Source organism: Gigantopelta aegis, chromosome 13 (assembly GCF_016097555.1).
Source record: "Gigantopelta aegis isolate Gae_Host chromosome 13, Gae_host_genome, whole genome shotgun sequence".
Classification (NCBI taxonomy): Eukaryota; Metazoa; Mollusca; class Gastropoda; order Neomphalida; family Peltospiridae; genus Gigantopelta; species Gigantopelta aegis.
Genome location: NC_054711.1, coordinates 32,247,142 through 32,263,735, shown reverse-complemented (window position 1 = coordinate 32,263,735; position 16,594 = coordinate 32,247,142). Strand labels below are relative to the sequence as shown.

The window sequence follows — 16,594 nt, the reverse complement described above, 5'->3', positions numbered from 1 at the left end:
CCAACAATGTCTAAAAAACGACGAATGTCTGGGTGCTAGCGTCCACGGGTGGAGCACCTTTAACAACGACACCTACTGCTGCAGCAACGGCGACAACATGAGCATGTCCAGTATTTGGGTCAACGGCCACGAGTGGGTGGAGTGTTACTGCGGCGCATCCGTGACGTCAGCGGATGTCCAGATTTTTGGCGCCTCTATCAACGACATAGTTTCGAATCTATCGCATTCCTTCTGGGAGGAATTTACGTCACAGCAGAACCTGGCAACTTTGCTCAATTTTTAAGTCCATTAAATCCATGTCTAGATGGAATTATTAAAGCGATGATCGCAAGGCATTTGACCTAATTAATGGCCAAGCATAATATTAATATTTCCTGAATATACACTAATGGAAAGAAACAACAGAACCGTATATAATTTTTTTTTTAAAGTAATATGTGACTGAATATGAGTAATATATAATTGAATATCAATATAAAAATGGTTAAATTTACACTGGAGTAGGCTACTGTTTTGGTTGCAGTAACCATTTGATATTGCTATTTATGTGGTCACAAATTTCTTTTCAAAAGTATATATGTTACAGTCAGTGTCTAAATCCAGTCAATTTACGAAACGACTGGAATTTTTACTCCGGCAATTCATAAATTGTCTAAATAGTTTCAGTCATTTTAACATATAATACATTTAAATTGTCCTTAAATATGCTTTATTCAACTGGCAACATAGTCGTCATATTCCGATATTCTACTACTGAATAATGGCTACGAAGCTATAAATTAGAAAGTAAAATAGTATATAGATAGATAGATACATAGATAGATACATAGATATATTCGTTCAATTTTAGCTAACGCTAGCTGTGTAAAATGTGTGCAGAACAACTCATAGTACCGAGCGTCATCTGAAGATGAACGTTAAAGATTATATATAAAAGTTAATATATGTGAGATTGTCTTTTAATGGGTCAACTGCCTGCGACTTCGATTTAATATTATAAATGGACTGTGGTGGTGGGGTGACGGACTCGTCATATGGTGTGGTCTTGTGACAGTTTGGCTATCGCGGTTATTCTTTGTGGACATTCCACCATCTGTTACAGGCACATTTGTCATTACTTCTCAACCGATTTTCCATTGGTCAAAATTCGACTGAAATCAGGTCCTTTGTTTATAAAACTTGAAAATTATGGCTAATACAGTGTATACTGATTTTGTGAAAATTTCACGCCAGAACTGACTAAACGCAACACTATTCCTAGCTTGAGTCACCTCCCACCCTACCTCGTATTGATACCCCACATATAAATATCAGTAAGGGGTGGGACTGGAGGTTACTCGAGCTACACTATTCTGTAAAAGCAAAGAACGGTTGAGATGTATTGATATACAACACTAAAGCCTTTAAATACCGTCAAATGTTGAAACTTAATATTTAATTAAAATTTTAACACTACTACCATTACTACTATTAGTAATAATAATATTCTTTAATAATATATTCTTTAATAATCTACTTAATTTGTATTAAGTGATATATTTATTTCGATGCACTCAGACGTTGATTTTGGTTGTGATCCATGGGGAAAAGTCCTCCCCCCGCCCATTTTTTGAACCAGTAAAAAAGTTTACATTTGGATATGATGCGAATCTCGTATATCATCATCATCGAATTATATTACATTAGTATTATGCCTCTGACACTGAACATTGATGCAGACTGAAGACAGGGGTCGAAATAGTGTTGCGCCGATCGGTTTTTGGAGTGAGTTTTTTTAATTTGCTTCCTATTTTGCTTGTCGTCTCGCCGGACCGGCAATTATTTAACGATTATATTCAACACCTTAGTTTGAGTCGATAATGCCTGGTCTGGTAGGTTTTTATTCGGACCGGCAGAATTTATAGCTTTCCGGACCGAATTTCAGCCAATTTCAACTCCTGTTTAATAATTATACATGTGTTTGTGTATATAGATAGATAGATGGATGGATGGATGGATGGATGGATGGATAGATATATAGATATAATAGATAGACAGACAGACAGAGACAGACAGACAGTCAAATATTAGTCATTAGACAGGTTCCCTTCGAAAAAGATTTCCTTTGGAAAATGGATCGTGCTTATTTATTTGTCATCTAAAATCCTTTCATGACCAAAATATTACAGATATTCGAAGCATTTCAGGCATGTCTAGTTCTGGGTTTCTCCTTTTTTTTTTTCCTCTTTTTTTTCTGTTTAATGAATTCTGTTCGTGCTAGACATGAATAATGCAGGAAGGGAGGAGATCACGATACATCTAGAAAGTTCACTTTATTAATGAGTGCTGTGTTATATGCGGGGGCGTATTTCGAAATGTACACACATTATTAAAGCGACAGGTCCTAGTTTGTAAACACTACGGCGTACGTTTCATTATTAGAGTTCTTTTTGGTAATTAAAACAAACCATGCATTACTTACATTTTATTCATTAGATTGTCCATTTTCCGCATATCCTAAGTATTTCTGGGCATCCTGGTTTGTCTAATACCACAAAAGGCTTTTCTCTTCTTTTTTTTCTTTTTCGTTTTAAACGCACGAAGTAACGGTTATGAAGCCAAGCTGTAGTTTATTTTAAAGGGACAGTCCTGAGTTTACAACCATTGTAAAATGTTTCCGACCAATAGAGCTTTTTCCATTATGGGGGGGGGGGGGGGGGGGGGGGGTCCCAGTTGCACAGAACTCCCATCCCCTCCGGCTAAAAAAAGTATCCCACCACGTAGATCTAAATTGATATCCACGTAAAACGAAACATTTATAATTTCAAATTATAAACATTTACATATTGTTTCGGACCCACCCACCCACCCACCACCCCCTTACCTAAAGCATAATCCGCCCCTGTGTGTATAAATATTTGAATAGATTTTCCATTTTCCATTTTGAAACAAGAAAATATGCTTAATATGTAAGTTTAATCGTAGAAATATTTTATTTGTCGGAAACATCTTGCAATGCAGCAAACTCAGGAATGTCCCTTTAATATATAGCTGACTGGGACTAGAGTTGACGTGGCGCTATATATTTTAACGATTATAAACAGTAGGCGTCATGTGTTGCACAAGATTACATCCAGTAACACGCTTAAGGCAACGTTTTTAAGACAAACGTGCAGTTATAAAACGTGCTCTTTTTTGTTGTTGTTGTTGTTCATTTTCAATTTATTTTTTTAAAGTTCAAGGACAATACATTGTTTATGTATATTTTCAACCCCAAATTTGTTTTAAAATATATATATTATGACACAAGGGAGATATATATGCGCAGTGATACAACCAATGCCAGTTTAGATGTTTTGAACCATAATAAGGGAGAGAGAGAGAGAGAGAGAGAGAGAGAGAGAGAGAGAGAGAGAGAGAGAGAGAGAGAGAGAGAGAGAGAGAGAGAGAGAGAGAGAGAGAGAGAGAGAGAGAGAGAGAGAGAGAGAGAGAGAGAGAGAGAGAGAGAGAGAGAGACAGACAGACAGACAGACAGATAGACAGAGACAGAGACAGACATACAGAGATGGGGGAAGAGATTGCAATAATGTGAGTTGAAGCCGGTACCGGGGTAAGAACCCAATATCGACCGGTCTCAAAGCCTGTGTTTCAACCACCACGCTATCGATGCCAGTCACATTTCTATTGTCCCAAGTAAGCAAATATCGTTAAATACGGCTTGTATTAAGCAACCAACGATTTTTAATATGGCTGTCTTAAAGCGCGGTTGGCTATTTTTGGTTTCAGCCAGTGCACCACGCCGTATATATATGGTGTATACAAAGATCCCTTGCTACTAATGGGAAAAAAATGTAGCGGGTTTCCTCTCTAAGACTATATGTCAAAATTACCCAATGTTTGACATCCAATAGCCGATGATTAATAAACCAATGTGAACTGATGGTGTCGGTGAACAAAACAAACTTTAACTATCGCTCGAAGCATCTAACACGGTCTAAACTAGCATTTAGTAATTGACTATCTTAACATACAATCGTAATATTTTCTCAGAGTATTCCGACAGATGACAATATCTCGAAAAGTCATGGTTTTTCAGACACACCCCCACCCATACCCTAACTTTAATGTTTGTTTAACTTTGCGGAAATTCTAAAAGAATACAATTTTATTTTATTTATTTATATGTCCGACGCCATGTAACCGTAATTAAAATGTGTTTAGTGCGTCCTCCAATAAAACGTTTCTTCCTTTCCTCCTTAAACAAAATAATTCTTATTTACGGTACCTTTCGCGTGGAAGCGTGTTAATGGGTTGAACTCGGGCGAGTTATTCCAGTGTGTTCTATAAGTCTGGAAAACATTCTTTACAATGTGAATGATTCAATGTCCCATTGACTTACCCACTCCTCTACGGAATTTAATGGCTGCGAGCAGCGATAAGTCTTCGGATCGATTCCCAAGACAGACCTGATGTTGGTGGGTTTTTTCGAAACGAACCTGTACCCAATAACTAGGTATACCAAAATCCGTGCTTTGTGTTTTCCTATCTGTATGGAAAGTGCATATAAAAGACGGACTCTTCGTTGTTTGAAATAATAAATCTGTAGCTATTTGTTTAAATTAGTATTTTGATGAATATTACACGCCTTAACACGCTTCCGCAGCTTTCGTGTTTCGTAACTTTCATGTTTCGTAGCGTTCCGCAGATTTCATGTGGTTAAGCCATCGGACACACGGCTGGTGGGTATACGGTTCGCAGCCCGGTGCCGGCTCCCACCCAGAGCGAGTTTTATTCTCACTGGCTTTTTAAAAAACAACAACAAAAAAAAAACATTTACTTTTGTGTGATGGTGCATGCTGATGAATGCATGGTATGTGCTACCCTGCCTGTGGGATGGTTCATATAAAAGATCCCTTGCTACTAATGTAAAAATGTTGCGGGTTTCCTCTATAAGACGATATGTAAAAATTATCAAATGTTTGACATACAGTAGCCAATAATGAATACATCAATGAGGTCCAGTGCTGTCGTTAAACAAAATAAACTTTGGTGAATGTATGATGTATAGACCGGCCTCGGTGGCGTCGTGGTTAGGCCATCGGTCTACAGTCTGGTAGGTACTGGGATCGGATCCCAGTCGAGGCATGGGATTTTTAATCCAGATACCGACTTCAAACCCTGAGTGAGTGCTCCGCAAGGCTCAGTGGGTAGGTGTAAACCACTTGTACCGACCAGTGATCCATAACTGGTTCAACAAAGGCCATGGTTTGTGCTATCCTGCCTGTGGGAAGTGCAAATAAAAGATCCCTTGCTGCTAATCGGAAAGAGTAGCCCATGTAGTGGCGACAGCGGGTTTCCTCTCAAAATCTGTGTGGTCCGTAACCATATGTCTGACGCCATATAACCGTAAATAAAATGTGTTGAGTGCGTCGTTAAATTAAAAAAAAAGATCTTTTTTTGTATGATGTATATGTAAAAAAAAAAACGCAGCATTCTAGTAAGTATTGGTGCACAGTGGGTTCAAGGTACCAGGTATTACGCACATGGTTAAAGATATCTTGATACATATCAAAGTGATACGTCCCACTAGAACGCCAACTGGGACTAAACCTTTGTGACGTCATCTACTGGCGCACTACAACCTTACAGGAACGTCCACCAAACGAGTTGAGTGACATAAATTAAGATTGATTATGGGTAATAAATAGGATATGAAATAATTTCCATTGTCACTTGTTATGGCTTGTGACAACTGAAAATGATTTTACTCGGGACATAAACATGATACAAAATGGAAGCTCATTTAATATCCTATAAGTAGTGTTTAAAACTTAATCCGTTTTCATGAATACAATTTTAAAATCTGGTCACATCCTGTCATTTGGTCCGTGAATATCCTCAACAGTTTTTATAAACTTGTGTGTGTTTTACTACCTTGAGATGACAATCAAGTGAGTGTTTAGAGGGACAGAATCTAATCTTTATACACTTTTTTTTCACCTAGACCCTAGTTTCAACCCGTAAAAATGGACACTAAGTTTGGTTAAGTTAGATACCCGTTACAAATTTGGATACAACAGAGTGAAACAAGAGTCTGTGACTTTGAAGTACTCTTATAAATAGACTAAAACGCGACACCATAATTATTACTTCTCAGACGCACGTGCGTTTTTTAAAACTACGAAAAATGCATTTTATGGTATTAGCAACACCAGGATGACGAGAAACACTTCGGTTGTACGGAAAATGGAAAATCAAACAATAAAATATAAGTAATGTTTTATTTCAGTGATCATAACAAACATCTAATAGTGAAAAATATGCCTTAGTGTTTAAAAACTAGATTCTGTCCCTTTAACTCTTTGGTACACTAAGTAGAGAAGAGGGCGTCCCCGCATTTTTAAAGTTAATGGCAAAGTAATACATTTTACATGCCTTAGATTAAGTACGGCTTCTAAAGGATGTCAAATAATGGCGTGCCATGAAAATCAAAATAATGTGGATCATGATTATAAACTAGTTTAACTGATTATTTTTTTCTTCTTTCTAAATACTCGAGAATACAGCTTTAAATTAAAACTGTTATCACAACAATAAAAACAATATGAATATCACGTGATTGTCCACCAAGAGTAATCATTTGAATCGTGTGTGGCGAACCCATAAAAAAAGAGAGTAATTATTCTAAAAGTGTGAACCGGCCTCGGTGGTGTCGTGATTAAGCCATCGGACGTAAGGCTAGTAGGTACTGGGTTCGCAGCCCGGTACAGACTCCCACCCAGAGCGAGTTTTAACAACTCAGTGGGTAGGTGTATAACCACCACACCTTCTTTTCTCTCAATAACCACTAACAACTAACCCACTGTCCTGCACAGACAGCCCAGATAGGTGAGGTGTGTGTGTGTGTGTGTGTGTGTGTGTGTGTGTGTGTGTGTGTGTGTGTGTGTGTGTGTGCCCAGGACAGCGTGCTTGAACCTTAATTGGGTATAAGCTTGAAAATAAGTTGAAATGAATGAATGAATCTGAAATTGTAAATTGTGCATATTGTTAAGAGTGCATCTGATTTAAACTAATATATCATATATTATCATTTATATGCACCATTTATTTATATATCATTTATTTATTTAAGTTATTCATTTACTGGACTTTGATGTGACTGGAAGAGTGGCAATACACAGATATCCCTTTGTATATTATATACTTATACCTGACATGGACTTATAACATGGACTTTATTAAATAATGGTATCCACATTTATATATGGTGCTAGTAAACAAATTGCTACGTCATTGCTTCATGACACTAACGATCATATAATAATAATATTATTATGAAAAAAGTAACATGCTCAAGTCATTTGAGATCATACATATATGCATTTCAACTGAATTAGTGCATGTAAAAGATCCCTTGCTGCTAATCCAAAAGAGTAGCCCATGAAGTGGCGACAGCGGGTTTCCTTTCTTAATATCTGTGTGGTCCTTAACCATATGTCTGACGCCATATAGCCGTAAATAAAATGTGTTGAGAGCGCCGTTAAATAAAACATTTCTTTCTTCTTCCTTCAACTGAGTTAATACGAAAGGTTTAAAATAATAAAGGCTTCGGAAAATGATAGCAGGTCGGGACAATCACAGACGCACAGGCGTACAGGCGTACAAGCGTACAGGCGTACAGGCGTACAAGGTGAGGCGAGGTGGCAGTCCGGGATTTATCCAACTTAAACGAAAATGCCCGAATCTGGATGTAAAACGTAGATTCATATTTGCAGTACAATCAAACAGCTATATAGGTTTCCAAACAAAGGAAACTCATTTTGCCCGAACATATCCATCGCTTTTTTCCGAATGCGAAGCTTTGTTGATCCCTGCCCCCCCCCCCCCTCCCCCGTCTTGTACGCTTATGGGGTGAGAAAACTAATGGCAAAGGAATTTTAATTTGGTGAGTGAGGGTCAGTTTCCGCCTCCCCCTCCCCCTATTCCACGTTTTCGACGCTTATATTTATATGTGAGCTTCTGTATAATATTTAATAGGGTTTTGAAAGACAAAATGTGTACCTAATAAGGTTAGATTTCAGTTTATCTATGGTCTTTCGATTTCAGACTGTCATCCAAATTTCATGACAAGATATTTGTGTAATATGCTAGTCTGTGAATATTTGGTCTGAAATATTTAGTATATATTGTAGCACATGGTTATGTAATAGATTTATAAACAATGTCGAAATAAATATATTTTAATAGTGAACTTTGGTTGGTGTTCTTTCTGTTTGTGCTGTGGCTTTTCATAATATTTTGTTCATATATTCATGGTTTCAATTGTACATGTTAAAACGTTTCTTTTAATGATCTTTTGGGGTCGTTAATGGGGAAAATACTACTACTACTACTACTACTACTACTACTACTACTACTACTACTACTACTTCTACTACTATTTCCACTACTACTACTACAATTACTTCTATTATACATGTACTACTACAACAACTACTACTGCTACACGTACTACTACTACTACTACTACTACTACTGCTGCTGCTGCTGCTGCTGCTGCTACTACTACTACTACTACTACTACTACTACTACTACTACTACTACTACTACTACTACTACTACTACTACTACTACTACTACACCTACTACTACTACTGTTATTGTTACTACTGCTATACAGCAATATTCATTTTATTGACCCTTCTCATTCCAGCAAGCGCACCACAACTGGTATATCAAAGGTCGTACTATGTGCTATCCTGTCAGTGGAATGGTGCACACAAAAGATGTCTTGCTACACATGTAGCGGTTTTCCTCTTTATGACTATATGTTAGAATTACCAAGTATTTAACATCTAGTTATAGCCGATGATAAATGAATCAATGTGCTCTAGTGGTGTCATTCAACAAAACAAACTTTTAACTTTATTGACCATTAACTAGTTTTGAATAGTATTAATCCCATCCAGTACATCTGGTATTAGAGCGCTTTCCTGGGGTGCTGATGGTTGCAGGATCCATCGCTCTCTGTGGATTGAAGATTTTTATCCCATACCAACCGCTGACCTCCGACTGGTCTTTCAAAGGCCGTGTCTATGGAAAAGTTCAAATAAAAGAGCCCTTGTAGCTTTATCGGAGGGAGTAGCCTATGTGGCGTCAGGGGGTATCCTGTACTCAACCAGTGCCCTACTACTGGTCTATCAAAAGCCGTGGTCTGTACTGTCCTGTCCTGTATTCATGGGGAGTGTAGATCTCTATGCGGGGGCGGGAAGTATCTCAGTGGTACAGCGCTCGCTTGCTGCGCGGTCGGTCTGTGATCGATCCCCGTCGGTGGGCCCATTGGGCTATTTCTCGTTCCAGCCAGTGCACCACGACTGGTATATCAAAGGCCGTGGTATGTGTAGTCCTATCTGTGAGATGGTGCATATAAAAGATCCCTTGCTGCTAATCGAAAAGAGTAGTCTATGAAGTGGCGACAGGGGGTTTCATCTCTCAATATATGTGTGGTCCTTAACCATATGTCCGACGCCATATAACCGTAAATAAAATGTGTTGAGTGCGTCGTTAAATAAAGCATTTCCTACTTCCTTTCTCTCTTCACCTCGACGAAGTGTTATGTCTCTCGTGAAATATTTTTAATTTTTTCACTCGCTAAAGCTCGTGTTATGTGAAAATTATTTAACTCGGGATATACATTTGATACTAAGTTACTGTTAACTTGTTTATTATCCTCTGTAGTCGTAGTTTTCAAAATGTGCTGAGATATTGTTAAACCAAAATGCCTTGTTTATTATTCTCTATAGTCGTAGTTTTCAAAATGTTAAACCAAAATTCCTTTTTCTATATATATCTGTGTGTCCGTGTGCGGGCGCGTGTGCCGGTTAGTCTACTGGTTAAGGTCATGTACAAAGTTTGTTTTGTTTAACGACACCACTAGAGCACATTGTTTTATTAAGCATCGGCTATTGGATGTCAAATATTTGGTAATTTTGACATGTAGTCTTAGAGAGGAAACCCTCTAAATTGTTTCATTAGTAGCGTGGGATAATTTATATGCACCAGTAGTGGTCCACTGGCTAGAATGAGAAATAGCCCAATGGGCCCCCGACGGGGATCGCTCCCAGACCGAACGCGCATCAAGCAAACGCTTTACCACTGGGCTACATCCCGCCCTAGGGTCATGTACTGTGAAATATCAAGCGAAATTACGGCGCAGTAGATTCAAATCTTGTCGGCATTTTAAATTTCAGTTTTTATTTCCTGTTTTACTTGTTTTCAGGTCCATCTCTTCCACACCAATGTAGCACCAACGAAATGTGTCGTGGTCCTGGAGTCCGTGGCGGGTTCAGCGTCATCAACAACAACGTCTACTGTTGCCGCAATGGCCACGGCATGAGCATCTCCAGCATGTGGTACAACGGCAGCGAGAAGATAGAGTGTTACTGCGGCTCTGCCGTCACGGCAGTCGACAGCAAAATGTTCGGCGTCAACTTGGATCAGATGATGTGGGACCTCGACTACAGTCTCAACAACATGTGGGGCAACTTCAACAACGCCATGTACAACCTCGGGCGGTCTTTCAGCAACATGTTCAGATTCTAGACACGAGAAGAGAGAGAAGAGTGTAGAAATAAGGATAGTGTAGAATTGAAGTCTTGACATCATAATTCATTAAAACAAAATTGAAAATACTTCTGTTTCTTTTTACTTTTTCTTTTTTTTTTCTTTTTAGATTTATTATCTTTGGTTTCTTCTCTTTTGTTTTCTCTTTTTTTTTCTTTTTTTTTTTTTTTTTTTTCTTTTTAATTTATTTTGAGGCTTTGGTTTTGTTTTTGTTTTTGTTTTGTTTGTTTTGTTTCTTTTTTCATGCCATCTACAAATAAACACCTTTTGAACAATTTGTCAGTTGTTTAATTACTATTTTGTTTTAATAAGACGAATAAATAGTGATGGTGTCTTGTTATTTTAGGGAATGAATGAATGAATGTTTAACGACACCCCAGCACGAAAAATACATCGGCTATTGGGTGTCAAACTATGTTAATGCAAAAACAATGTGTGTAATTTTAGGGTGGCACGAAATTCGGTGGAGAAACACTCGCTTGATTTGTGGTCGGTCTAGGATCGATCCTCGTTGGTGGTCCTATTGGACAATTTCTAGTTCTAACCCGTGCAGAAAGACTGGTATATCAAAGGCCGTGGTTTGTGCTAACCTGTCTGTTGATAGTGCACATAAAAGACCCCTTGCTACTAATGTAAAAACGTAGCGGGTTTCGTCTCTAAGACTATATGTAAAACAATTACCAAATGTTTGACATCCAATAGCTGATGATTAATAAATCAATGTGCTCTGGTGGTATCGTTAAGCAAAACAAACCAACACACTTTGTAATTTTCAAAATGCATGTAACAAATTCGATAGCTTTCAGATGTATTTTGGGTCAGAAGCCTTTACTGAATAAAGTATCTCAGTCTTTTTGTTTGTAAAGTTAGAACTAAACCTTTATATTTTCTTTCCATTTGTGAAAAATAAAAACATATCGATATTATGATACTACGATATTACGATATATGAAGATATTGATTGCAAAGTTTGGGTTTGACGGGGTTTTTTTATGGATGGTTAAAAGTTTGTTTTGCTTAATGACACCACTAGAGCACATCGGCTATATAATGACAAATATTTGATAATTTTGACATATTGTCTTAGAGCGGAAACACTATATTTTTACATTAACAGCAAGGGATATTTTATATGTTCCACCCGACAGACAGGATAGCACATACCACAGCCTTTGATATACCAGTCGTGGTACACTGGCTGGAACGAAAAATAACCCAATGGGCCGTGGTGTGTGCTATCCTGTTTGTGGGATGGTTTATATAAAAAGATCCCTTGCTGCTAATCAAAACGAGTAGCCCATGAAGTGGCGACAACTGGTTTCTTCTCTCAATATCTGTGTGGTCCTTAAACCATATGTGCCACGGCATATGCCCGTAAATAAAATGTGTTGAGTGCATCGTGAAATAAACATATCCTTCTTTCCTCTCGTTTTAGGGATGGAGTAAGTAAAGATATATTTGCTAACATTTTCTGCAGGAAATGTCTCATTCCACGTGAAGGCAGTCTACCACTTTGAAATCGTGGTCGTTTGAAGCATAAAGTGAATTATTCCTAAACGGTGTGTCGGGCCAAAGTGTATATATACAGCAAATATATCATTCCACTATGGGACACGGTCACATATGCGTACGGGCTCCCATTTGTGTGTGTGTGTGTGTGGGGGGGGGGGGGGGGGGGAGGCAGTCAGATTTTTGCCCGAATTAAACAAAAGTGCCAAACTCTGGATTGCAACGTCTATTCATATTAGCATTACTGCCAAACAGGGTTGTAAACGAATCTCCACGCATTTTAACATGCGTTACAACTAATATTTTAGGTAGAATAATGAAATTACATAGTGAAAAGTGTTCAAGCCAGTTCATTTTTCTCTAATTTCTTTATTGCCCGAATTTAAGGATTTTCTCCAGGAATAGGGGGAGGGGTGGCAGTTGTCCCAGTCCCCCTGTCACGTACGCTTATTCACGGTCTCACACTTTGAAATCGTGGTCGTGGTCGTTTTCAACCTAATTTCTATTACAATGTATTCCCAAACTGGGAACGACCAAAGTGTGTAAGTGTACGCTATCTAGAGAAAACATTTTATATCCACTACGGGACACAGACTCCCTTTTGTGAATCGCTGTCATTTCCAATCTAATTTCCGTTATTCCTGGACTGTTTAGGGTCATATATATATATAAATCATATATATACACACATATATATATATACACATATATATATATGTATATTAACAGACATTGTATGCAGCAAATATATCATCCCCACTAAGGGACACAATCTCCCAATTCGTAATCGTGGTATTTTTCAATCTAAACGGGGAAAGACCAAAGTGTCTACTGGTATATCTGAGGGTCTAGGGTTCGTGCCCCTACGAGGGTTCCAAGTGTATTAGAAAAATCAACCTCCACATTGGGGATTCGATCTACGGACTCTCAGTACGAGAGTGTAGCGATCCACCAACTGAATAAATTGGGAACTTCCCACTGGTTACTGCCAGTAGGGACATTTTATACCAACACTCCTATATTTAAGGCCAAAAAAAAAAGTCGGGTCTCTGGTCAGACCAAAGTTCCAGAATGCGGGGGTGCGGGGGGGGGGGGGGGGGGGGGGGGGGGGGAGGGTCTTCTTCTTCTTCTTCTTCTTATTTTAAATCATGGATTGCACAAAAAAGGTTTATTTACGTTTTTTACATCCTCCTCGTCTGTCTTGGTCCACCATCAATGGCCATGGTGCTCCCTCCTTTGCCTTGGTAGCCTAAATAATTTCCTTTATATTTTCCATATAACCAAGGCATTTTTTATGAGGCAAATGCTTTTAAAACAAGACATGCTGCTGCATGGGGACCTGTTTTAGGGTGTATAGTACCAAATCAAATCCCATAGACGACAATAATAGCATGTGTGGCTAAAACTCCTACCCGCAGCGTATCAATCGACATAAACGCCACGGATATAAATACTATCACCCCTCACCCTTAAAGTGCTCATTTCTGAGATAACGGCTAGCGTCTATGACTACCCTAGTTCTGCATAAAATTCGCGTGCTTTTTTGAGAGGTACCCCATACATGTTTCAAGCACAAGGCTACTTGACACAGTGATACTAGATGAAATAAAAGTGCTTTTTTTTTTTTACCCAGATGAAACTATTTTTTTACAACCAACAATCTCACATTTATCACCAATCACAGGACTTGTGATTTTCACTTCTCTATCAAAAGTTCTCTGCACCTCGAACTTTGTCCCGGCCCGAAGTTATTAGGTTTAGTACTACCTATATAGAGAAATTAAAGACCGCTAATGGTCCAAGAAACGTCTTAGACATGCGCGATGACATTTTGGCTCCAAATGCGGTTTTATATTATAGCAAGAAAAGCCCAGCAAAAATCGTCAGGAAATTTAAAAAAAAAAAAGAAAAAGTTGACTCGCGAGGGTCAAAATCGACGTGCGAACTGACCAGAGACCAGACATTTATTTTGTTTGGCCTAATAATCAATACACACATCTTGCTCATTACCCTAAACGGGTACGAAATGTACGCAATTTAATTAGTCCGTGGATGTAATGTACTGTAAATAACTGACCAAAACAAAATTAACAAAGATTTTTGGTTTTGGACGAATAATCCCGAGACATCATTAGATGCATAAATACAGTGTTTTAAAAAGAACATGGACCACTCACGTTATTCAAATTTTCATATATTTATAATTTAATGTCATGTACTGTATTTGTATTTCTTACACACCCGTTGGTGAGAACACAGTGTGTTATTTTTGATAATACATAGTTGTTTACACATGTATGTGTGTTAACAAGTTCAAGACATACGACTGAATGTTCCTAGGTGGTGATCTGGTCACCACTGCCATACATCCAATGAAAATCTACACGATGGAAATCCATTACACTGTGACGTATAGTTAACCTAACAATCATGGGTCTGTGACGCGTAAGTTAGCTACAAGTGCAACGGCTGTAAATAACTATTAATCGAAAAAGATGTTAAAATTTCCTTAAAACCTGATTTTTGAGGATATGTAAGAAATAGAATAATACATTCGTGTCCGTTAGATACCATTTATCTCTCAACTCGTTGTGAGATAAATAGTATCTAACGGTCAGTCATGTGTTATTATCTATTTGTATTCATATATGTACCAAGCAATGTATTTCTATTATTTCTACTGTCCTGTTAACCATCTTGTCAAAATCAGAATATGTATGTTCCTCTTACACCGTTGTATAACGGCCTGAGTGTAATACAGTTCTGTACTGTTCTGTCTGTTCTTAGAACACATTAATTAACTAATCATCGGCTATTGGATGGTAATTCTGACACGTAGTAATTAGAGAAAACTCGCTACATTGTTTCCTAATGCAGCAAGGGATTTTTATATGCAGTTTCCCACAGACGCCTTTGACCAGTTATGGTGCATTGGTTATTACGAGAAAAACCCAATCTGTTTAATAGATCCACCAAGGTGGTTCGATCCTGCGACGCAGGTGCCCCAAGCGAACACTCAACCGACTGAGCTGAATCCCGCCCCACTCACATTATTTAGTCCGTGAACAAAATGTATAGTAAATAGCGGGGTAAAATATAGTGCACGAGTCGTCCAAGAATTATTTCTGGTTTTGAACCACAGGCACGTCGGAAGCAATTAGACACTGGAGGGGCTGACTGAGATCGAAGGCGGAAAGTAAAGTTTCTAGGTGATTCTGTTGGTATGCTCCCCCGTAAAAATGTTTAAACTGGATGTTCTGAAATGCAATTTCCTGCATTCTACAACTAACATTTATCTCTGCCTTAAGATTTACTACCAGTAATATTTTTTTTTCAGACACACACACACACACACACACACACACGTCAAAATTGATTGACTTAAAAGTTAACTGGAAATCGATTACTATGTGACGTATACGTTAGCTACAGTCGCAGAGGCTATAAATACGTTTTAGTTGAGAAAGATATCCTTAAACCTGGGTTTTGAAGATATGTAAGAAATTGGATAGTAAGGATATTACATTCGTGTCCGTTAGATGACATTAATCGTACAATTCGTCTTAAAACATATCTAATGAGTGAATTATGTTTTTAAACAACTCGATGTAAGATAATGTGTATGTAACGGACAAACGTAGTATTATACGTGCATATATAACTATCATTACATCCATCTCACGCGCGCGCGCGCGCACACGCACACACACACACACATACACAAATATAACTTGCACGTACAAACAGAAAACTAGCACGGAGCCACCTTTCGATCAACTAAGTCAAATCAACGAATTAACTCCATTTTAAATTTTATCCGTCAAAATGACCTTCAAGAAAGTACGCAACAGTTTCTATTTGACTTTAATCCTGCGAGACATTTGCAAATTCAATAACACCAAAACTAACTATTGCCCGCTACCGACCCTGGCCGGGCTGCTTGTGGTCCCTCGCACATGTGCGAGGACTGCTCCCTTTCCCACCCACCCCAAACCTTTTCCTATCCTGGACGGAGGAGCCGGCGAAAGTCAACTTATGTGCCCCCATGACAGGCGTGTGCTACAACAGTTTGCTCTGAGTGCGGACGTAAAAGCTATGACTTGACCTGACCTGAAGCTGATAAACAGAAATATATCTCTTATGTATTTATTGCGGGTACGAAATGTATTTAGTACGTGGTATATATATGCCTAACTGACAAAATGTTCTAATGGGAAATATCGGCCTACAGTGGTTTGTGGTTGTTTGCTCTGTTGTTGTTGTTGTTTTGTTTTGGGGTTGTTGTTGTTGTTGTTTTGGGGTTTTATTTTTGTCAGTATATGTTCCCCTTGGGTATTTTGAAATGTCTTATTTCACTATAGGACATATAATAGTGTTTCACCTTAGAATCGTAGTCGCATTCAACCTGGAAGCGCCAAAGAGGAAAGGTGGAAATCACAGAAGAAAAAGTAACAACAAACGAAATCGCGGCAAGTTTGTAAC

At 38.4% G+C, this 16,594-nt stretch overlaps 1 protein-coding gene across 1 annotated transcript in view; it reads left to right on the top strand.

Annotated features, from left to right (window-relative positions):
* The window catches only part of LOC121387268, a 31,390-nt gene extending 20,719 nt beyond the window's left edge, over window positions 1–10,671 (top strand). The window contains exon 5 of the mRNA XM_041518292.1: window positions 10,260–10,671. Within this exon, the coding sequence (XP_041374226.1) occupies window positions 10,260–10,582 (323 nt within the window). The 3' untranslated portion in view covers window positions 10,583–10,671. The remainder of the gene's footprint in view (window positions 1–10,259) is intronic.
* Window positions 10,672–16,594: the final 5,923 nt, after the last annotated feature.